Source organism: Aulostomus chinensis, chromosome 15, assembly GCF_037954235.1.
Source record: "Aulostomus chinensis isolate RoL2024-O1b breed Wild chromosome 15, RoL_Achi_v1.0, whole genome shotgun sequence".
NCBI lineage: Eukaryota > Metazoa > Chordata > Actinopteri > Syngnathiformes > Aulostomidae > Aulostomus > Aulostomus chinensis.
In genome coordinates this window covers 18425005-18450081 of record NC_141334.1, presented here as the reverse complement: position 1 = coordinate 18450081, position 25077 = coordinate 18425005, and the positions used below count along the sequence as shown (strand labels likewise).

The 25077-nt window shown below is 45.0% G+C and overlaps 1 protein-coding gene across 7 annotated transcripts in view; it reads right to left on the bottom strand.

The window, feature by feature from the left end:
* The window catches only part of igsf9bb (immunoglobulin superfamily, member 9Bb), a 98949-nt gene that overhangs the window by 20990 nt on the left and 52882 nt on the right, over window positions 1-25077 (bottom strand). For 5 of the 7 annotated variants that reach the window (XM_086227224.1, XM_086227231.1, XM_086227226.1 and 2 more), the window contains exons 6-15: window positions 24872-25013; window positions 20162-20307; window positions 12256-12398; window positions 12020-12160; window positions 11737-11853; window positions 11131-11281; window positions 9592-9715; window positions 7801-7976; window positions 5560-5786; window positions 809-893 (exon numbers count right to left, since the gene is read on the bottom strand). In XM_086227224.1, the coding sequence (XP_086083350.1) occupies window positions 809-893; window positions 5560-5786; window positions 7801-7976; window positions 9592-9715; window positions 11131-11281; window positions 11737-11853; window positions 12020-12160; window positions 12256-12398; window positions 20162-20307; window positions 24872-25013 (1452 nt within the window). The remainder of the gene's footprint in view (window positions 1-808; window positions 894-5559; window positions 5787-7800; window positions 7977-9591; window positions 9716-11130; window positions 11282-11736; window positions 11854-12019; window positions 12161-12255; window positions 12399-20161; window positions 20308-24871; window positions 25014-25077) is intronic. The other 2 variants (XM_086227225.1, XM_086227227.1) reach the window with 1 other exon arrangement.

The following is a 25077-nucleotide window of genomic DNA, read 5'->3' as shown; positions in this document are numbered from 1 at the left end:
CGTGGCCTGTAGAGTTTGGCGTTATTACCTGCAAGATTAATATGATAATCATTGTCATAATGAAATCCAAGCCAATGCACTGGAAAGAACGCTGTCTCTGCAGTGCAGCTGCCACAGGCTTAACCCCTGCTTGTTCTCAGTTATTGATGTGGAGCTGGAGTTGCTCTCGTGTGAACCATGACGTCTCCTTTGTTTTATAGACTGTGTTGTGTGCTGCAGGGAAGCATGATACAGCAAAGTCTTGTACCTGTATATGAAAAGAGGAATGAGCAGAAGCCCTTGATCAAGACTGCAAAGCTTTGCAGCGTCACCAGCGGGAGGCAGCAAAGATCTTCCAGAGATCTAAAGCTTCTCTCTAAACGTTACCAACAGCTGCTCTATGCAAATGATGTGAACTCAGTGACCGCTGTAGGGGAGCAACATCACACTTTGAGGGGTTTCATTTCAGATTCAAAACACACTTTCAGTGTTGCAACCAAAAAAAGACTGTCTTTTTTTAGCACTGAGCATCAATACAATCAGTGGGGCAGAGCGATGATGTCATTCTCGTTAGGATGGTACAGAGCAGTGTGCATGTAAAGCATGCTTAAATGTGATATTGCTGAAAAGGCAAAATGTTAAGTTAGAGCTGCAGTGAGTGCGCTATACCTCGAGCCCTGCCCTCAGGTCATCACCTGAGGTTTGGGAGGTAGGTTACTGCTGGAGGTGATCAAGCACTTCCACCAGAATATCTCTTTTCTCAGCCTCAGATTGATTGCTACACACATTCAGATTCAGTTTAGGGGATGACTGTGGTGCAATGCCTCACCTGTACTGGACACTCCAACTATGTTGCTAGGCTCGCTGATCATGTCATCCATGACGGCCATGACGCGGAACTCGTACCACGCCTCCTAGGAGCAGAACACACACACACACACACACACACACACACACACACACACACACACACACACACACACACACACACACATATATTAGGGGGGGGGATTGTCTCTCACGTCTGCAGATGGGCTCAATCAGCCCGAGCAACACTGTTGGATTCCATTTATGTTTCTTACCATCAGTCAGCAGTGTTCAACACAGATGCAGCTTTAGCAGTACACTGCAGCTATTCCAATTTAATGAGTGTGTATCCGGTAGTGTGAGAGCAGATGAAGCTACTGAGGTTAAAAAAAAAGTCACATAGCACTATAATTGAGTCTAGCTGTTGTGGAATGAATTTTCCCTGAGACTGGTTTATTATGAAAGCAGCACTTTACCTATTTTACACATGAAAGGTCAGTTTAGTTCAAGAGTCCCTCAAAGTTTGGGTAAGACACCCTGAGAGGTTGGAAGATGATTTCCAAAACTCTAAATCAATTTGGCTGTGTTTGGCTGAGGATTGAATCGCAGGTTTTTTCAGGTGATGTTGTCCTGATTGCATCATCGGTCTGTGACCTTCAGCTCTCACTGGATCGGTTAACGGCCAAGTGTGAAGCAGCTGGGATGAGGATCGGCGCCTTTAAAGCTGAGGCCGTGGTGATGGTGTCCACTTCAGGTAGGGAATGAGTTCTCACCCCAAGTTAATATGTTAAAGTATGTCGGATCTTGCTCTCCAGCGAGGGGATGATGGAGCGTGAGATGGGCTGGAGAATTGGAGCATTAGGAGCAGTTTTGCCTTCGTTCTATCGCACCAATCTGACAAAAATGAGCTGAGCCAGAAGACACAGCTCCCGATGTATTGGTCAGTCTTCGTTCTTACTCTCACCTGTGGTCAAGAAAAATGGGTCACGGCCAAAAGAACAAGATTGTGAGTACAAGTGGCCAAAATGGGTTTCTTCGGGAGGGTGGCTGGCGTCTCCCTTAGGGATAAGGTGAGGAGTTCGGTCATCCGTGACAGAGTCAGAGTCGAGCTGCTACTCCTTTGCATCAAAAGGAGCCAGTTGAGGTAGTTCGGGTATTTAGTCAGGATGCCACCTGTGCTCCTTCCTAGGGAGGTGTTCCAGCACATTCAGCAGGGAGGAGGCCACAGGGCAGACTGAGGAGCAGGTGGAGGGACTACATCTGCCGGCTAGCCTCGGAACACCTCAGGATCCCCTGTTGGAGCTGGTAAATAATGCCAGTGAAAAGGAAGTTTGGGGTTCCCCTCTGGAACTGCTACCTCCACAAACCGACTCCTGATAAGCTGTTGAAGATGGATGGAGTGATGTGTTTGGATTGGCCTACTGGTGTACGTGTGCGTGCCTCAGCCTCCTCCAGGAGTAGAAGAGGTTGCTTGTCACTGGCCCCTTTTTGGGGGGGATCCTGGGCTGAAAAGTTTAGCCATCCGTATTTCACTTTGTCTTGATGACATCATCAAAGTTACTGGAATGATGCAGCATGAATCACCTGTGCAGGCTTTATGCGACATTCAGCAGGCAGAGTCTGACTGAAGTCCCTGATGCAAATGTGGATGTTTGACCTCATTCATTCTTGCCAGTCCTCCTTTTTTTTGGAGGTGAAATAGTACATAATATGCGGTAAAGTTTCAGTAGTATGTTTTATATTTTATCCTGACCGCAGACGGATGTAAACTGCACTAAATGGAAGCAATTGACAATTAATAGCTTTCAAAATTGAAATCTGTATTCTTCTTTGCTCTTTTACCCTCTTCTAAAGCAGTCCTGGTCATTGTTCTCCTCCCTCCCTGAACTGGTGACCTCACCAACCAGGTCAGCACTCTTGCGCAGCGGTCGGGACACATAACCTCATCCATCTTCCCCAAAAAAAGAAAAGTATTTAAAAAAAACTGAATTGTTTTTGTGAAAATCATGATCATGATTTTGGGCAGCACGGTGGTGCAGTGGTCAGCACTGTTGCCTCACAGCAAGAAGGTTCCAGGTTCGAGCCCCGGCTCCATCACAGGATCTTCCTGTGTGGAGTCTCCATGTTCTCCCTGTTCCTGCTGGGTTCTCTCTGGTACTCCAGCTTCCTCCCACAGTCCAAAGACATCAAGAGGGGACGAGGCTGATTGATACTCTAAATTGACCGTAGGTGTGACTGTGAGTGTGAATGGTTGTCTGTCTCTATGTGTTGGCCCTGTGATGGACGCATGACCTGTCCAGGGTGAACCCCGCCTCTCACTCAAAGGCTGCTGGGATAGGCTCCACCCCCCTGTGAATTTTAATAGGATAAGTGGAAGAAAATGGATGGATATGATGTTTTTTTACAGACTGTGTTGTGTAGATTGGTGAGCACATCCCAGAGCTGATCGGGACTCATTCATTACTTTGTGGCTCCAGAGCACTTCAACAGGGTACAATAATGTGTGTACAACCAGAGTGACACAAAGCAATCATCTGTTAAATGCAACCTAGTGTGGACTCAGAAGTTCCCAAGACTGTTAGAAAAGGTTGAGATTTTGAAAATAGAGAAGACCCCACCTTGACACACCTGCTCAACCAATGGAGTTAGACAGAAACAATCAGCTGAAAAGTTATGTAAGCCCAGTAAAGTGTGTGTGTGTGTGTGCGCGTGTGTGTGTGTGCGTGTGTGTGTGTGTGCGTGTGTGTGTGTGTGTGTGTGTGTGTGTGTGTGTGTGCGTGTGTGGTGAAAAAGCTGAACAGAAGTGTGTGTGGGTGTTTGCTGTCTGATGGAAGGAGAGATAAAAGCATCTGCATGGAGCTTGAAGTGGTAGTTCGATTAAAAGAAGACGCTCCTGCATGTCACGGCTGAGCAGAGAAGATATGAGGGGCTAAAAAAAGAACCATAAATTGATCTTTCTTTGCTGTGGTGACATAAATGGTTCTGGGAAACTGACTGTCCTCTAAAACTTATATTGTACTCATCATTTATATTAACACCGAGCATCAGATTTCCTCTCATGTGTGCTGCATGCTGGATACAGCGGAGAGAGTAAAAAGCAACGGCAGGAGTTTCACTGGCGGAAACTGAGCCTCGTCATTGTGGGCATACCTGCACTGTTACCATGACAACCAGGGTGGATATAACACATTCCATACTGTACGTGAAAAGAAAGGAAGAAAAAAAAGCCTAGCCGTATTTAAACCTAAGCTACACCTCCTTAACGACACTTTTAACTGATTGTTCAGTGTTATCCTCCGTATTCCTGAGTGTCTGTTGTTTCTTTGGAAAGCAATTTGGCTTCACTATGGTAAGAAACATGTTTTTTTAAATACACGTGGACATGTGATCTGGGCACTCTGAGGAGCATTAACAGCAGCGGCAGAGGGATGAACTCTGCCTGAAGTCTTGATACAGCTTTTTGGTTGACAATTAGAGATGTTCTTCATTGCAGTGTTACACAATTAAAATGACCAAAATCTTTCTTATTCCGGATGTATGACATGAATGTGCTGGTTTCCTTTACAAACTTGGCTGGGGTGTTTTGAAAACTTATTGTTGAGCTCTTTACGGACACCAGTTTAAGTCAGTAAAGTTCAAGAAAAATGGTGACTCTTTTTGCTGGCTAAAAGGATAATTTGTGAGTGGCTGATGTTAAGCGTTGAGGATGGCCCCTGTGTGTTATGGGTGTAAGTGAAAAGTAGCCTCTTAAAGACTAGCTCAGCGATCGATGACAGGCGTGGGGGTCAGGCATTCAGGGACGCTCATTGTTTCCTAATGCTCTCAGGCTGAAGTGACCGCTTGCTCGCAGCGAAGCCTCCCAACAGACACGAGTGGACATAATAGAACCTCCGAGCCCTACGGAGATCAGTTCCAAGACAAGGAATCCTGTCAGGGAGTTTCTAGGCTTGTTGTAGTTAGCTGCAGTTACATCACTAGCAACGTTGAGGTATTCGTTGAAAAGTTCGACGGTAGAGACTTCTAGGGTCAGATTCTGTGTTCCAGCTCTGACATGAAGCATCAGTGGGAGTTGAAGCAACTGCAGCTGGCAAGCAGCCCTCTAGCTCATGTCCCAGAAAAACAAAATTTCAAATAGGCTTTATCTAAATAACACGGCCACAGATTTGAGTTTAAAACAAAATTCTCAGCCCAAAAATTGAAAAAAAAAAAAAATCAGTAGAAGTATAACTGTAGTATTTTGAAATCTATGACATCGCCGCAACTGCCACTGTGTACAGCCATCCAGGAAGTACTATTTCTTTGTAAGAACAATGCTTTATGAAAATGTTAATTAAAAAGGGTAAAAATTGGTGTGCACTTGTAACTTTCATATTCTTGTTATCGGTAACCATTTTATAAAAGTGCTATATCACTCCTGGCAGTTGTGTAATGTATAAGTGCCAGGAGTGCACGTAGGGCTGAACAGCGTCCCTTTGCTGTGATACAATCACCATATATCACACCCAGTCATGATATATTGCTTAATTATACTGCACTACAGAGTGACATCAGGTTGGAAGCCAACTTTCTGAGCTGGCATCCAGTAGAGAGGTTTGACTGGACATAATAGAAATTTATGTCTGTCTTATGTGCTTTTCAGTTGCTATTCAGCAGCCCAACTGTGCATTTAACCCTCCACTGGCTGCCAGACACCTCCTGAGCCTGCAGCCACAGATATGAAGTGAGTCCTGTACAACAGTGTGTAAAGTCTACAGTCCATGTCCTGTCTTTTACCTGGATGAGGTCTCGGGCGAGCAACTCCGTTTCCCCAGCAGGAATGCTGTCGTCCAACACCTCCCATCGTTCCCCCAGTCGAAATTCCATGATATAATGCTGGATAGGTGCTGTGTGATTGGCAGGCGGGATCCAGGTGAGCAGGACTCCCTGCTGCGTGCGATTGGCTGTGAGGCACCGTGGTGGGGTAAGCAGCACCAATGGTTCAGGGGTACTTATAGGAAATACTGAAAGAGCACATCAGAGGGGAGAGCATGAGACAAGCTCCACCAGAATGTGAGTCCACCCCCCCCCCTTCACACTTTGATAGTGACATGTACTAATTCTTTTGTAAACAGGCCTGTACAGTCTTGCTTCACACACAGACACTGATTTTCTTTATTGATATTATATTATATTGAATATTACTACCTTATTTTTTCAGTTATCAAGTTATCGGATGCCTGAGTTAGAAATGAAAGTGGAAGACAGCCAGAAGAATCTGGGCTGAAGGCTTTGTCTTCTCAGTCTCCAATCCTCAGCTGGCACAGCTGGCTGATACGGTGTGAGAAGTTATCTCAATTTTCAGGATGTCACTTATTCTTAAGTGAAATTTTTGATGGCTACATATAAACTACAAAATGGCTCCATTGTCACTGCTGTGGAGAGCAACAAAGCATTAGTATTCAAACATCTCGAAATGTTCTACGCACATGTCTGTTTTTACACGCTACAGGAATTTTTAGCTCTCAGTTTAGCACTGTTTTACCTCGTGAGATCTACAGTGCACTTCACTACGCATTGCAAATTTGTATGAGGTCACAATCCAAAAACAGCCCGGATGGGAGTGGCTATATTAGCAGCTGGTATAATAAGACCCGGCCGCTTTATGATAATGGTGAACACAATCTCCCAAGAGCAGCGCAGCTTAGCGGGTATTCTACAACACAGTGGCTTGTTACTTGTAATCACACAAACGTAATATAAGTGGGGTTTTCATGCAGGTTCTGTCTCAGCAACGCAGAATAAAGAGAGGCAGCAGAAAGAGAAGCCCTCTGCTCAGAACTGGAGGTAAGAGTGGATGAGTGCAGGAAGTACAGTAGAATTCATTATAATACATTAGTGCACATTAGTACTGCTAGAAAAAAAGAATATTTGGGCAGTGTTTTTTAAAAAATTATGAATTGAATATGATAACTGAAATTGAATTAAGGACAGGGGTTTAAAAAAACTGAGAATTTGCACGTCAGTGTCAAACTGAAATGTCTACATTAAATCAAAATACCACTTCAGGAAAAATGGTAATGGTTAAAAATATTTCTGCTACTGCAGCACGAAATGGCATGTTTACACACATAAATTACCTTTAAAGTGATGTGAACACATGACATAACAACCCATTAATGCTTAATATTTTGGATGAATCAACAACCTTTAATTAGTGAAGTGCAGAGCCAGAGGGCGCGCCGTTACATGTGGTTTGTCGCTTCATCAACTCATGTGAAAATGCCAGCAGGCTCATGTTTTATCCTCAAGGAAAACTGCTGGTCGACTACATGGAAAAAATTGTTTTCATTTTTAATGTATGCCTTCTCATTTACATCCCAACTTTAAGGGAAGGAGAAGTGGAACAAAACGTTAAGGAGAGTCCATCTTCCATGGACACTATTCTCTGTTATTCTCCCTGCAAACAGCAGCTACTATAGCCAGGCAAGTCCAAAATTTCAATTTTGGAAAAAGTGGCATAAATTACAGTAAATTATCCCTGCTGGGCTTAGAAAATCATATCACACCTGTCATCTAATTACTGTCCTTCCCATTTTTTGTGCCCTCAAAGGGTCATTCCCACAAACACACCCAGACAGTTGTCTGTTTTGGTTTTGGTTTTTATTACCACCCAAAGAGGATCTGACTTGGTGCAAACTGTTTGTGAATGTGTCCCGAACATGGCAGACAAAAAACATATTCATATGAATCCGATTATAACTACAGTGTCATGCAACATTGTTTTTCAAAATTCAAAAATGTCGGGAAAAAAAAGTATTTCTCGATCAGACTGATGATGTTAAATGTCCTTCTGAATTTGAAAACGTTGAGAAATTACTGTTACACGCAAATGAAACCAGCAATGATCGCCGTGATCACTGTGGGAGGGATTTTTTTTTTTTTTTTGCTCCGAGTTGCAACCTTGTAGTCACTCTGGCTGAATGTCTGCCAAAGGCGTTTTATGATTGGCTGTCTTGGTCCAGCCTGAGTACTCACCTAGTGTGTTCACAGTGACAACCTCACTGAAGGGGCCTGTGCCAAGCTTGTTTTGGGCCAGGACGCTGAACTGGTATGTTGTCTCTGGCTCCAAGCCAGGCACCACCATCCAGTCATGGCTTCCAGGCACGGGTATGGAGAGCCAGTCATGTGGACCTAAACGCTCCCTCTTCAGCCTTACATGAGTGAAGATGAAAGACGACAGGCAGGCAGGCAGACAGACGGGGGAGATTACCAGAATAACTTAAGAGGTGGAGATAATGAGATTCTGACTTTTTAAATGTCATTTGTGTTGATGAAATAAAAAAACAACAACAACACATCTTCATCAGTGATCCCGTCATTAACGCAGACAAACACTTTACGTGTACTTTTGCATCATTCTTCCAACATTAGATGCTTAAATGACATTTTTCTAGCCTGGATTGATTCACAACATGACTTTCACTGGATGGTTAGAAGCCCATGCTGCATTCAGCTTTGCACATTGCTCTTTGCCCATGCCACACATTCAGCATTGACTTTACATGATCACCAAATAAGACACATGCAGCAGCTGCAATACTCCTCAATATAATGCCTGGAGGGCAGTTCCTTTGGGTATGGATATTTTGTCAACATTTGTCATTAAGTCGACTGAGAATATTTCAAGTAACACTGACCAGAGCAACGGGTCCCGAATGTCTCCCAAATATTCACCTGCCTGCTGTATGTCCCCTTGACCTCCGCAGATGGCGCTAGCATCAGCGCTGCTAATATTAATGCTGGTGCTGACAGACATGGGACTGGAAGCCAGGGATGTTCCCAGTGTTTGGGACTCAGCTGATGTGCTGCTCCTATCATTGGTGGGTTGGTGAGATTGTTTAAACCATTTATTCACATATGGGCAAGCTGAGCAACATACTGGCTCCGAAAGGGCGATGCTTTTTGCACCCAGTAGGAAAACGGACATAGTCCTTCTGGGTCCAAATCACCAAAAGCCCCACCAGCAGACCCAGTCTGCTTGGAAGATTCAGGGTCAGAGCCAATCAGAGGAGGAAAGCAGTAGGTCTTAGACAAGTGTGAGTGTTAGAAAATTTAAACTTCAGATGAATTTTGTGAGGACTTTAGTTTTTTGCATGCCCCTGATATACTGTGCATGCCCCTGGGAGTACACATCTTCCTGTTTGGAAATTATGGACCTTGAGTCATGTGAGACATAAGAAATACTGTGTTATGGTACAAGATTGTGAAGGTGATGCTTGTTTGATGAACATTTTTTGAAGCCCAGGGTACGAACAGGACAACCACATGGAGACGTTTAAGGCTGTTTTTTACTTTCCTGTTGACCAGGGTATTAAAAACCAGAGACCCCCCCCCCAGTTACTTCGCATTGATTTTGAAATTTTGAACATTTTGATTACGTTAAGGAGTGAAAAATCCCATCATTAGGATTAGGATTCTACTGCACAGTCATGGTTATAAGTTCAGGTAATTACAGGCGAGAGATAATCCAGAACCTCATCCAACTCAACTGCCGGCAAAGCAGCAACAGCAGCAGCAGCAGCAGCAGCAGGACAGAGAACTTTGGGTCATGTTCAGTTTAGTTGCAACTGTTTTATTGTTAATTATTTTAAGCATTCATCCAGATATTAGAGCTGACAACTCACTCACACTGGACCACCCATGTATTTCAATCTCCATATTTTCACAACTGTTCTGAACACAACCCTGGGAAAGACATGTTAGAAAGAACAGAGGAAGTATTGAAAGAAGAAAAAGCAGGAAGCAAAGCATGCTGGGATGACTCACACATGGCCGTACCAGACTGAGAATGTCTGCTGGAAGCCTCCGTCATAGCCCCCCTCCCAGGACACGTTGGCCCAGGTAGAGGATGCCGCCACATGGACACTAGAGGGGGCGTGGGGGCTTGTGCCTGCAGGGCGGCAAACAAGTGGTTAAAAGGGCCATTAGTCACTGACTGGACATAGAACTGGAAAGTATTGCAGGAACTGTATGATACTGAACATTAACTTAAGCAAGAAACTTAAATTTAGAAGTCTTCAAAAATTATTTTCCTGGCCAAAATTCTGAAAATACATTTTTAAAAGAGGAAAAAATATGTTCATTCCAACTGAAAAGTACATTTTGGCAGCAGGGTAGTTCAGGTCAGTGAGTGCAGAGGCACTCAGTTATGAAACCTGTTAAATAAATAATCTGAAGGCAGTAGTAATGCCACAAAAGTCGATACTTTAGTATCAAGATGATTCCAAAACTTGATTTTGCTGCGAGACTGGATCTGCTTTCGGATTTTGCTGGAAAAAACAAAACAATGACACAGAAACCTTGGAGACAGCAGGTTCTTCACCAGGTGAGGTGCTAGCCATTAGCCCCGAGGCCAGTGTTAACGCTGACCCAGCCTCATTTAAACCAGCGTTTAGGGTGGTCCAGCTATTCTCACAGCACAGGCAGGAGCCTAATACTCTGTTAAATCATCATTGCACACTGAGTATTATTCAGTCATATACCACATTTATTCTCTTCAACCACAAACGACTACACATCAGTAACTACTGTGTTCAGTGGCTCATCGCTTAGACAGACTGCACTATCAAGTCTGATACTCAATATTCTGGGTAAGAACTCATTTCAATTTCTGGAGTTATAGTACATCAAGGTCAACAATAACTTGGCTGCTGAATGTCAGAGAATGCAGTAAATGTACACGCTTTAAATCCAGGCAGGGAGATAATCAAGTCTGCAGTCACGGACTGAGTTGACTCTGTTAATGATGATGTGAACAATGGTGGTGGGCTCCCTATTGGGATCATTAACTGATATTTATTATCTTTAATCTTTGAAACCCGAAAAAATGCATGAAACATTTTGTGAGTGATGCGTTCTGTTAGCGGCGTTTAAGTGAGATTTTTATTCAGCTACACTGGCACCATTTGTCCTGGCCGCGGTTTATATGTGCAGTCATGGCTCTAGTCATGCTACAGCATAAACAGAGACATTTCTATATAGATCCTCACAGTTTAAATGTCTGGAGGAGCACATATTCTTACAATGCAAAATAAATAAATGAAAGAATCTTTAAAATCTGGATGCATGTCATGCAATAACTGGCTGTCACCACACGACGGACGTGGTCAGTGCAGATGCTGATTACAGTGACCTTTGACAGCGCTGACTGTCATACCACTCTTGTCTTGTGTGTTTCTGGCTTCAGCTGCATCTTCCCAGCAACTACAGATGAAAATGAGCTTTTGGCTATGCCTCTTATGATAAATCTATTGTGCATTGTTACTGTGACAAAAGCAATAAACAAAATAAATGTTCACCAGGTACCTATGACTTGGACATGCGTGCTGGCAGTGATGCTCGTGGCAACGTTGGTGGCGACACACTCCCACTCCCCGTGGTCCTCCTTGGTGAGTGACTTGAACTGTAAGCTGCCTCGGGGCAGAACATTGTGCTTGCTTTTACTGGGCTTCCCTACCTGCCGTCACGCCGGCCACACAGACAGGAAGTCAGCCAGTGAAAGAGACAATACACAATCAACAAAAGCAGGGAGCTTTCACAAAATCTGCAATTTCACGTTTGCTACAACGAAAAGAACAGTATGACAACGCTATATTTTTTCAACATCTTACAAATCAAATTATGAGAATTATGAATGTCACAAGTGGGACACCAAAGCAATAGCTCATATTCACATAAAGAACTGCGTGGGTCTGACATGTTCCTCTGATGGAATACTTAATAGAAGTCATTAAAATGTGATTAAAAGGGCAGACAATAGTTTGAGTCATTAAAATATATCCATTTGTAAAAACAGTTTCTGGACATGATGATTTCTCATTGCCAAACACTACTTCAAATAAAATCATTGAATAACAATAAAAAGACACATAAATGATTGGTGGTCAAAAAGGAATGCCTACACCATCTTACCTTCCTCCATGTGATGTTGGGAAAGGGGTCTCCCTCCGCCTCACAAGGGATGACCAGTTCTCTCCCAGCCTCCTGTCTGTACTCCCCTCCAGGGACCACTGAGAATTTGGGAGGGTCCTGCCCAGGAGGAAAAGCCACGGTGGTTTAAATACAAACAGATCAGCTGTCTACTGCAGGTGAACTTAGACTTCCTCATGGATATAAACCTAGACTTCTTCATGAATAAAGGAGTGGTTGTTTTTTTAACTTGGGATAATTGAAATGTACAACAGCTGTGCTGTACCTTTAGCACCAGGGGAGCAGGAGGGGACCATCCCATGGAACCCAGGGCATTGTAAGGCATGCAGGTATAGGTGCCCAGAGAGTCCTCTGTCACCTCTGCCACACGGATGCTCCCGTCGTCCATTTGGCTCCAACCAGGGTACTGGGGGTGATCAAGTCATTAGCATAGTGACGACCGATAAACGTTTGCTCCTATTAAAGTCATGACTGCCAGTCCATTCTGTTCTGACAGCTCACCTTGTCTATCCGCAGAGGAAGACCATCTTTCTTCCACTTCACCAGAGATACAGGTGGGTTAGCATCTACGGGACAGCGGATGAAGCCAGGCAGGCTGATGGCCACGTAGATGACGGACGGCATGTTCACCACACGGGCAGGGTCTGGTCAAAGACAGAGCCAGAGAAAGCTGTAGCGTGGGAAAGCTGGTGTCTGGTGGAGTGGGGAATCACATGATGATAAATGAATTTACCGAGAGAACAGCTGGTCTCAGAGCAGCACTTGTGAGAGTGTTTATGGAGAATACTGCTCAGCACTTAACTCCTACGCACATCAGTTTTACTCCTGAGCACAAATCAAATGAGGTGCATTGTGTACAGTATGCGATGACATAGATGGCATAAATAGAAAGCTAGAAATATCATGAGAAAAAGCTCCTCTGCGTGTCTGCTCCGTGTCTTAAATCACACCTCTATAGTCCCTCTACCCACCAGAAAACAATTCCAGACCAAAGTGGACTGTGTCTCGTGTGAATTCCTGGAAATTAAATGCTCTTTTGCGATATTCAATACTTGTCTCACTACAACATGGGGTTAAAAGTAATATCTTCTAGGAATAATCACTCTGTGTGTGACATGTTTTTATCCTTTTATTCACTGGTTTTCAGGATTAAAAGGAAACCCACAAAACTTCACCATGGCTGCTACAGAAAAAAAGCTGCATAGAGGTGTTAATATAAGTTTTGTTGGAATGATTTGAAGGCAAAGTACTGCTAATAGACAATACAATTCTTTCTTAGGTTCAAAAGTAATGGTAAAAGTTTCAGCGCATACTTAAATGAAATTGGGGCCAACAATGTGAGCTCCTGATAAAAACAAAACAAAACAGGGGTCATTGTCTTCTGGGTAACTGGGTCGTGGGGGCAGCAGCCTCAGCAAGGAAACCCAGACTGTCCTCTCCCCAGCCACTTCCACCAGCTCTTCCAGGGGAATCCCAAGGCGTTCCCAGGCCAGCCGAGACATATAATCCCTCCAGCGCGTTCTGGGTCAGCCCTCCTCCCAGTTGGACAAGCCTGGAAAACCTCCCAAGGGAGGTGTCCAGGAGGCATCCTCACCAGACGCCTGAATCACCTCGACTGACTCCTCTCTACATGGAGGAGCAGTGGCTCTACTCTGAGTCCCTCCCGAATGATTGAGCTTCTCACCCTGTCTCTAAGGGAGAGCCCAGCCACCCTGTGGAGGAAACTCATTTCAGCCGCTTGTATTCGCAATCTTGTTCTTTCGGTCATTACCCAAAGGTTCATGACCATAAGTGAAGGCTGGAATGTAGATTGACCGGTAAATCCAGAACTTCGCCTTTTGGCTAAGCTCCCTCTTCACAACAATAGACTGGTTTAGCGCCCGCATCAAAGTGGATGCCGCCCCAATCCGCCTGTCAGTCTCCCGCTCCATCCTTCCCTCACTCGTGAACAAGATCCTGAGATACTGAAACTCCTCCACCTGAGGCAGGACCTCCTTTAACTGGGAGAGGGCAAGCCACCCCTTTCCAGCTGAGGACCATGGCCTCAGACTTGGAGGGGCTGATTCTCATCCAAGCCGCGTCACAATCGGCTGCAAAGTGCCCCAGCAAGAGGTCATGGTTTGATGGCGCTGAGAGGACCACATCATCCGCAAAAACCAGAGACAACATCTTCCCGCCACCATACTCGACGGACCTTTCCAGGGAGGCTGAGGAGTGTGATCCCCTAATTGTTGGAACACACCCCCAATCCCCTTTCTGAAAGATGGGGACCACCACCCCAATCTGCTACTCCAAAGGCACTGCCCCAAAAGTCCACGCAATGTTGCAGAGACATGTCAACCAAGAGAGTCCTATAACATCCAGAGCCCTGAGATACCCAGGGTGGATCTCATCCCCCCCTGGAGCTCTGCCGCCACGGAGTAGTTTCCCTGCCTCGGCGACCGGGTCCATTCAGACTCAATGTCCCCCACTGCCCCTGGGATGCAGTTGAACCTCTGCTGGAGGTGGGAATTGAAAATCATCTTGACAGGTTCTTCCACCAGGTGTTCCCAGCAGACCCTCACTACTTGTTTGGGCCTACCAGGTCTGTGTGGTGTCTTCCCCTGCCACCTGATCCAACTCACCACCAGATGGTGATCAGTTGAGAGCTCAGCTCCTCTCTTCACCTGAGTGTCCAGAACATATGGCCATAGCTCAAATGATACGATTATAAAATCGATCATAGACCTACGACCTAGGATGTCCTGATGCCACGTGCACCGATGGACATCCTTATGTTCGAACATGGTGTTAGACAAACTGTGACTTGCACAGAAGTCCAATAACTTAACACCACTCGGGTTCAGGTCGGGCCTGCCGTTCCTCTGAATCACGCCACTCCAGGTCACTCTGTCATTGGCCATGTGAGCGTTGAAGTCCCCCAGAAGGACAATGGAGTCCTCAGGTGGGGCGCCATCCAGCACCCTTCCCAGGGACTCCAAAAAGGGTGACGAGTCTATGTATCCACTGAGCTGGGCCCAGCCGTGACCCATGATCAAAAGCCTGGCCACCAGGCACTTGTGCACGGGCGCCTACCCCGGGCCTGGCTCCAGGGCGTGGCCCTGGTAACCCTCTGGACTGGGCACAAAGACTCTTCCTCTTATTCTCCATGAAGGGTCTTCTGAACCGTTCTTTGTCTGGCCCTTCACCTAGAACCAATCTGCTTTGAGAGACCCAACCAGGGGCAAAATGCCCCACACAGTATAGCTCCTAGGGTCCTTAGGGCACTCAAACTCCTCCACCACGGTAAGGTGACGGTTCCAGGAGGAGAAAATAGTCATGAGGAGGTCAAGTTACACCTCTATTGTAAAAATCTGTCCATGCATGTGGACATCGAAAGAACTTTTTTACATTTTTTTTATTTTTAACTTTGGTTTGTTACAATTCACCTTGCGAGGCAGGTGGATTTGCAAGATCGTGACATCATCATATCACATCAGGAATCATCACGACGTCCTTCAAGTTAGGAGTTAGTGTATGAACTACCAGTGGGTTTGAGTTATTGGTGTCCTCAGAGGTGATGGAGGCATGGCAACAGAGAGACAGCGGCTCCTGAAGAACTAAGCATCGATACACATAAAACATAAATCACACCAGACCCGGAGACTGATACTTATTTGAAAGAAGAGCAAAGAACTGAAGGCTTTTCTCAATCAAAAAGATGTTTTTACTCTTCAGCTGGCTTCAGCTGCCACCTCACTCTGTTGGCCTGAGCCAGCAACAGATGCTGATGCTAAATCCCATCACCTACATTTTTCATATTCATATCAAGGAAATGTTATTACTGTGTTCAATCAAACATGAATAACTCTAAACATTCATAATTAATAGAAATCATATCATTTACCATCATTGATGAATGTAAGACAGAAGAGCAGCACTTTGCCTGCCATTCATTTCAGTGTTGCATTCATGTGTGTGCTCTGGTGTAGTGTATGCAGTTTTTCAGCAGAAACACAGAACTCCAGCTCACTGTGGATGCAAAAATCTGGCTTTGCAGTCACTTTGCTGTCAGCTGCTTTTCAACCTGCGATAAAGCCTGAACCTGCAGCTCATTCCCCAGGCAGGAGGAGATCTTTGCTTTGCTGCTTCTTCCCTTCACATTGGGGCCCGACAGATTGGTTGGCTGATATATCACGGGTCTATCACCAATAAATCATATTGGCATATGTTTTCTAATTTGTGCCAATATTAAAAAACTTATCAGCACATAAAATGAAGAAAACATTATCGATGGTGATTGGAAAATGGTATAACATTGTATCCAGCAGAGAGCACACTGGTGGCTCTACCTTGAATCTTGTAGATTCTATTTTGGTCTTCATATAAATGGTTACCATATTTTTTTCAAATTAGGGAACTAAGTTGATCAAGAAATTAACCTTCTGAAGTACCTTTATCACATCCCATCGGTGCAAAGCCGGTACACAATAAATGTAGAAAGGGTCTATTTTCAGTATCCATCCATTCATATAACTTATCCATTAAGGGTTGCAGGGGGGCTGGAGCCTATCCCAGCTGACACTGGGCAAGAGCCGGGTTACACCCTGGACGGGTCACTAGTCCATTGCAGGACCATCCATCCATCCATCCATCCATCCATCCATTCATTCATTTTCTTCCACTTATCCTGTGAGTCGCGAAGGGGGGGGGGGGGCTGGAGTCTATCCCAGGAGCCTTTGGGTGAGAGGCTGGGTTCAACCTGGACAGGTCACCAGTCCATCACAGGACCAACACATAGAGACAGATAACCATTCACACTCACAGCCACACCTACGATCAATCAACCTCATCCCCTCTTGATGTCTTTGGACTGTGGGAGGAAGCTGGAGTACCAGAGAGAACCCACACAGGAACAGGGAGAACATGGAGACTCCACACAGAAAGAACCTCTGCCCGAGCTGGGACTCGTCACCAGAACCTTCTTGCTGTGAGGCTACAGTGCTGACCACTGCACCACTGTGCCGGCCCGTTGCAGGGCCATCAGGAGCAATTAGGGGTTCAGTATCTTGCTCAAAGATTCTTGGACATGGTCTCCAGGGAAAGTGAGGATTGAACCAGCGACCCTTCCGTCGCTAAACGGCCACTCTGAGCCATGCCGCCCTTCCTTTTTCAATACAGCATAAAAATTCATTGTATCAGTTGTACATATCAGGGATTTTTTTTTGCCTCCGATATTGGAGGCTCAAAAAAATTCAATATCAGTCAGGCCCTAGTTCACATAGATTAATACTGAAAGAAGAACGGCCAATGGAGAACACCAAGATTCGATTTCTGCACCAATGCTGTAGCTCTCTAGTGATTTTCTGTCACGTTCTCCAGTTCATATACTGTATGTAAGCTTATTGTTTTAATACAGAGCTCAAATGTCTCCTGCAAGAGGCAGCAGGAAGTGTCTCTGCTGTCCCTTTTAACCAGATGCTACTGAGACTTCCACACTAACCTTTTTCAGGCTTCATACAAGAGTGGTATGGAATGAATATGTCCCAAAATGTGTAATTGATAGTTTGTTGTGTTAATGAAGTTCTACCTCTCCATCCACAGGTTAGGTCACATCCTTTAGGGAAAGACAGGCACTCAAGCAAAAACGTCCATCTCGGAAGAGGAAAGGGCTTAGAAGTGGAAACGTGGGGGGAAAAAGGAGGAAAACTTCTTAGATCCTGAATTATAAAGAGGGGCAAGAACAGCGTGGTTCCTGAATTAGGTCAAAGAGGAGAGCTTCAAAGTAGGCACTGGGTGATAAGAAGGAGAGATGGTATGTGTGAGTGAGGGAGAAGGAGGAGGGGTGACGAGGAGGAGCGAACGCTATCAGCGGTGCGACAGTGGAAGGACGAGCGAGGCTGAGCACGAGCGTGGGAAAGAGGACAGGTGAGAGAGGGAGAGAGAAATACAGAGAGAGAGAGAGAGATGGGATGACGTAAGGTAGAGAGGAGCTGCTGGAGGAGAGAAGAGGAGGTTCTGTGACTGTGAACATGATAAAACATATGGTTTTATAAAGGAGTGGAGATGAAACGGTGAGTGAGTGATACGGAGAGATAGAGGGATTGAAACACTGTGAGAGACTGATTGACTGCGGTGCTGCCAGAACAAGTTTGTACTACAACTGCTGTCCTCTAAAGTCCTAACCGCCGGCTCTGCAGCGCTCCGCCACAAAGAACCCAGAGGAGCTCTGCCACCAGCACCACAGACAAGAATATCAGCCAAGATTCTAAATATAGCCGTCAGACAGCGCTATCGCTCACGACATGCTGGTTCCCACTGCAAGATGCTTTAGGGAAGTTATTCATGGGCAAGCACTTGAGGGAGGGAGGGAGGGAGGGAGGGAGCAGGGAGAGGAGATGGGACTGGGGGGGAAAGATTTAAACAGAATTAGGCAAAAGGCATGAAACAAATGGAGGAGAGTGAATGTCAAGGATTGAGAGAAAGGGATGAATAAAGGAGAGAGATGAGAATAAGTTGAAAGAATTGGACAGAGAGAGAGAGAGAGAGAGAGAGAGAGAGCCCTCTGCAGTCTGTCAGAGGAACATCCCCGCTCATACAGCAATGATGTAATCCCCTCTCTCACCTACCCCTCCCTCCCCTTCAAGACTGGTGTTGCCAGCCTCTATACATCACTCACACACACACACACACACACACACACACACACACACACACACACACACACACACACACACACACACACACACACACACACACACCAAGCTGGTGTACAGCCATTGGAAGAGGCAGGAGAGCGAGGGAATGCAAAATGTCTGTTGCCTTGACTACTGCCAGTGGCCAGTGTTGCTCGTCTGCTCCAAATACGAGGCCAGATGCTTTTCCAAAGTGACAAAACGGCAGCCGTTATGTTTCTGCAGCAGCTCACAATGACTGATAGACTGAGCCAGTGTTTGAGAGGAGAGCGTGACGTGGTGGCGGTGACCCGTGATGAAGACGGAGAGATGGGAGAGATAGAGATGTGTAAATAGAAAAGTGAATTTGAGAAATCAAATTGGGTGTCTGGACACAGTGACACAGAGTTAGCCCAGAGACTGCTGGCGTGTTGAAATCAATTCCACAGAGCAGAGGATGTACGTCACGCATTTCCCGGCAGAATAAAGGACTTCTGGATAGTGCAGGAAACCACTTTCACGACACATCAAATATGAAATAATCTTCAAATTCTTTAAAAGCTATGCTAAGAAGACTTAGTCATCTCAAAGTGAGTTTTTAAAGCTGCAATTTGTTGAGATGGTTGTTTGCTGCACCAACACCCCATTAAGAGGCTAGAATGTATAATATGCCCTACTTTCTTAAAAAGATGCCTTGTGATGGGGAAGTAGAGGCTCAAAAGTCTTTTCTTGTAAGTCTACATCAATTCTCCTACCCCTCGGAATTGAGTGTGGATACCCGTCCTGACTGTGTTTGGCCCAGAGTTTGGGAATTAGGTTTAGGTTTGAGTCGCGCTGAGACAATTAAGCTTGGCTAGCGTATATGCTAGCCAAGATGCTTTTAAGTTCTTTGAATGAAAAAATGAAGTGTAATATAAAAATAGCAATGAAGGACCTGCTGTGTCTTTTGGGATATAACCAGTTCAGTCCTGGGGTTTCTCCTTTCGTTATGGCCTTGCAAAGGATGGAGGACGTCAGACAGTTGCCATCAAGGAATGTCCATCCATCCACCCATTTTCTTCTGCTTATTCTTATTAAGGGTTGGGGGGGGGGGGGGGGCTGGGAGAACATGGAGACTCAAGGAATGTCACAAATGCTTAAATTTGACTTGATTCATACTGTGTAAGGATATGGACGCTGGCAAGGAATGACATTCAGTTGCTCAGCTAATGGATTTATTTTGATAAACTGTGATGGAATGATATAATATTACAACAAAGAACTGATTCACTTTTGCAGGTGATCTGGATAAAAACAGTACATCACGGAGACTGTTATTAAACCAATGGTCCGTCCTATTTACTGGAGCAGTGAACAATGTTTTCACTGCATAAGAGGAAATAAATGCGTTTCCCAGGTATTAATCAAACTGGAGCGATGGCTTGTGAAAAACGTCTGATTTTAATTGCAAGATGTGAAAATATAAATGAACTGTTTTTCTTTGGGAGAGTGACAAGGTGTCAGCCCCAGAAGAGGCGTCCGTAATCAGGGATCAATGGGAGGCTCAGAGCTGTTGGATGTGCAGGGGATGGCATTTTCCCTTATTCATCTAAACCTGCCACTCATACAGGAGAACTGAGCCTGGGTGAAAACACGGTTATGTCCCGAACACCTGCCTGGACTGACCTGAGCCTCCTTCAAAGAAGTAACTATGCCACGAGAGGAAGGGTGTCACTGAGAAGGAAGAACCAGTCTGGTTTAATTCCACCACTCACATTGCACTGTCAGGTAGGCGGAGGCAGTCGGTGGTCGGCCCAGGCTGTTACTGGGAGCACAGGTGTATCTCCCAGCATCCTCTGGCTTGACCTGGGCAATGATGAGGGAGCCGTCGATGAGAACGCTGACTCTGCGCTTTAAGTCGCTGTGAAAATGGAAAAAGGACAAACAAAATGTTAGCATGATGATAGCATGAAGTTTCTTTGTTCAGTTCCCTTTTTGACCCCCCCCCCTCCCCACCCTGAAACACCACATTCAGACGTTTCTTTACATAATCCAGCTTGTAGCGTCGGTGCTAGAACAGACGAGGGGATGAGAGAGATCTCAGTTCACGCATCACTCGCCATGGCTTAAGAGGGCCTGCCGATATTTCAGCAGCACCTTTATCCTACAGCAGCCCCCTCCTCTCAGCCAGAGTGTTCAAATGTGCACACAAGCACATGTCTGTAAAGTGTGTCAGTGGCAACAAACTGTGAACTGAAATGCGGTTGCAAAGGTGTTTGGTCATTTCATTACGTTTGTTCCAGCTGGAAGGAAATGATGCTACTCATTAGAATGGGATGGGCGTGAGGTGACAGTGCCTTTGACCTCCAGGTGGACGTCTGTGCCAAACTTGAAGAAATTCCCTCAGAGTCTCTCAGATATGGGACACACATACACGTACGCATCTACGGATGGACGACCTGAACTTGTTTTCGTCTGTCAAGCCCACCAATCAAAGATGAAGCAGCGGGCTGACACGTCCCGATTTGCAACCCGCAGTTTGGGTCCAAACATACTGCTTCTTTTATTCAATGCCATGTTTACAAGGTGTTCCGCTTGAGAGGACGAGTAGCACTGCCGGTGACACTTATAATTCTGAGGGAATTCTCCTTTTAAAACATGCTCAGTGTAGATCATTATGTTTTTATTTGGGGAGTGGGAGCTGGGATGAGTCCTATGAGCCAGCCCTGAGATTTTGGAGAGCTGATTGTTGGCCAACCACTTGCAGTCGTCAAGGCAACAGATAATTGGCATTTCTTTGACTCTGTACCCCTTAATGCCAAATCAGACTAAAGGTGTGTGTGTATTGCAAGCACAGAACTGTGGGAAGAGAAATTATATCATCCTTCACTCGGAAGCAATTGTTCATGTTTCATTTTTACTTTTTTTATGTTTTATTTTTTGCAAGGCGGAATCCCTGTTGATGTATGATTTTCAGAAAATACTTTGGTTAAAAGCACTCACACAACGTATTTCCGTGGGCTATTAATGCAGCTGCCGCTGAAAGAATACTTCACTTGCATCCAGTCTTTTCCAGCTCAGAGCCCATGACCAGGGGCAGACCTGCGCTTGGCCACTCTGACTACCAGGTGATTAATTTGAAATACAGGTTGAAGACATTAACAGCTGCGTGAGGCTTCTGAAGCCCATGACAGCAGTCGCCTGCCTTCGCCTCCTCCACTCACAGAAACGGATTCGCATTAAGAATTAATTACTCTGCTCTAAGAATATACATCTGGTGGGTTTCCCTTCCAGAGGAGAGGAGCTATACACTGTCATTGGGAAACTTAAAAGAAGAACTGGAACACATTTAATTAAGTCGTTGATTTACTTAATATGACGTGTTTTTTTTATTAGAGTTTCATTAGATCTTTTAAAAACTTTTTAGCGATTTAGCTGTTACTGCTTCTCCTTTTTTTCAAATTCTTGTTTTTACCTTTGGGCCGTCATTGTCAACGACATTCAGCCTGAACCACTGAGCGCTTCATCTCAGCTCTCCTATGAACCATCAGGAGAAAGCTAGTACAACAAAAGCTACTTTCAATTGGGGGTCCGGCAGCGACAACAAGATAAGTATCAGAGGGAGAACCTGCGCGTTCCTGCCGGTGATGCTGCAGACCTGAGAGGTGATGCAATAGGTGTCAGATGAGCAGCCAAGTCTGTCAGCCTTCCGGCCCTTCTTTCTTTTTGTCTGTCTGTACAAACATTTCATTTACCGCTCCAAGATATCTAACTCTGCCGGATACGTCAGCTCTTTTAAGACTCAACGCCTTAAACCTGCTCTTGAAAAAAAAATCGAAAACGGGAGATTGAGGGAGATGTTGTGCTTTTTGTACCATTATTAGTAGGTCACATATCTGTGTAATTAAAAATTTGAATAATCAGAGCAGTTAAAATGTTAAACCAGTCTCAGTACAGAGAGCCAAACAACAAACGTTTGTGTTAAGGGGTTAATTTCAATCTTAAAGCCATAATGGTAGGTATAATCTTCTGGTAGCAACAGTTATCTGTCGTCTCTTGTGGGCTCCTCCACAGCCTCCTCCGTCGTTACTGTTGTGGATAAATAGTTTTGAGTGTCACACACTGACTCTGCTCTCTGTAAGAATTTAATCCATTTGGTATTGGCACTGTCAAGATTTTCCAGGTGGTGATGACTTTAATTAGCATTGAGGGAGCTCCTTTGGTAAAAGCTTGACGATAAAGGACGTGTTTTTTTTAAATGAAAATATGATGCACAACAGATTTAAACTGCAGGGGGACACCTCTCATACTAGAGTGGGACAAACGGTGTTGTAGTCAGTATATAAAGACATATAAGAAATGTTCTTTTTTTTTTTTTTTTACATAATTTCCACTACGATAATGTTTGGGTTTTGTATCAAACCAACACGTGCAGCAAGGGCATCGCTGTAGCGCCACAATATTTATTTTAACAATATTTCCAAAGAAAGCTAGCCAGTTAACAACTGAAATTTGAAAACTGCAGCAGGCCGCACCGCAATTTTGATTTCATTTCTCATTTTGCGCAGCCCTTGTGGAAAAGCTAGTCCTACTTCAGCTGTATTGCACATATACAGTGCACTGAAGCAGACGATGATGTATCGTGAAGCGTTGTGAACCTGGATCATAAATGTGAGTAAACTTCAAGGTTTGGTGACTGTGGGGCACTTTAGGCGTAAACAGAATGGACAAGTGCATTGTCTCTGTCCAGCTCCTCTGCATCAACAGCGGAAATGTCATCCCTTGCAGCCAGAGAGAGAGAGAGAGAGAGAGAGAGAGAGAGTGAGAGCGCGAGAGAGAGAGAGTAATGTGGCTACTGACTGACATTTCTGGAGAAGCATCGTGCAAGATGAGTGAAATGTTTCCATTAAAATTTCAATTTACAATAAAATGTATAACACGCGCCTCCATCTGAGGATGCATTTATTCAAATATCAGCCTGATATTTTCTTCACATCGAGGACACAGCCTGGATGCACAAGTCTAGTTATTCTCGTGTTAAAACACAAAATCCAAAAGTGTGCTTGCTTCATCTGTTAAAGTGATGACTTAATGAGCCTCACCCTGACATGAAAGAGCTGCTGCAGTGCGTGCTTGAGTGACAGGGTTTGGGGGGTGGGGAGGGGTGTGTGTGTGTGTGTGTGTGGGGGGGGGGGGGGGCCTTCTGCGGGGCTCGCAACTCTACCACACTACCCAAATCAGGCTGTTGGTTTACTTCACAACATCGCAAACAATTCCTGATGATATACTAGCAGGTTGTGAGAGCTGTAGTTGTAGCTGCTGCAGTGGGAGTGTTTGCCAAAGGTCTGATAATGCTGACTGAAAATCCCTAATATGGAAGAAACAGCTTCATGCTGCACAATCCACTGTCATAACAATACCACTTTTAGCGTATAAATGTAGAAGGTCTCCTGACAGCTTGGTTCATACATAGCACAGCCTACAGCAGACAAGACAGAACAGACCTCTGTGAATTACATCTAAGACTTTTACCTCTGAACACCTCGGGGTATGGTTTTAAAACTAACCTGATATGACACCAGCTGCTTTAACAGCGAGGTTCCTAAAGTGAAACTCATCATATTCTCCACTGAGGAGCTCATTCGTGGCCATAATGTTGACTCACGATGAGTGAGCAGGTTGTGAAACGATGCTATCACAGTAATAGGAAGTACTGATTGGTGGAGCGCGCTGTTACCATGGAAATTACTGAAGTCGTCACTGTCGGCCATTTTGAGCTTTCCAAGAGGAACCCGGCTGTATAAACATGCCTGTCAGTTGAGAGATGCTGAACATTTCACGTGTCCATTCCCATCAGAGACAAGTTAACTACCAACCACAAACATAGTCAGTGGACCACCAAATTAGTTCTGTGGGACATATCGTGTCAGTGGCGGTGGTGGTGACTAGTTGCTTGACTCTTAAGATACTCATGTACAGTCTTGTACCTTTTCCTTTGTCTTAGTTTTCCTGTTACTATCCTGCAAATGATCCTGATTCTCTGGCTGACTTTATTCCTGGTTTATATAAAGCTTAGCTAAAACATCAATACATGGATACATGACAGATTTTGTTTTCCTAAACGCGGGTGACCGTTGTTGGGCTGTATAGTAGCATGAAGAGAGGTTATTCACAGGTTGCATAACTGACGGAATGATAACATATTGTGCAGTGGGCGAATGAATTATTGACCATTAATATATTTCTTGCTCTTCTCCTCCTTTCATTGTTTGAGTGAAGATCTGCTCATGCAGTAAAATCCGAGCACACACAAACACAGAAGACAAGATGCTCATGTAAGAGGAAGGACTGCTCCGGCTTCTGCTGTGGTCAAATTAAGGGAACATGAGCAAAATCTCCCTATCAACGTTGAACCTGCTCATTCCAAGTGATTCTACAACGCCACTCTTGACAGTGGACAGTAATGAACCCGAGCATAACTTTACTTCTTGAAGAAGACGTTGTCCTCCTCCCAGAACCAGGTGTAGGTAAGGTTGCGAGGGTAGGCCTCCGCCTGGCAGGTGAAGAAGGCGTCCTGGGAGATGTTCACTGTAATGTTGTCTGGTGGTGATACAATGAATGGAGGACCTGGCGGAGAACACGCAAGAACAACAGACAAGAACGGTCAGAAGGCCACTCACCCTCATTTGAA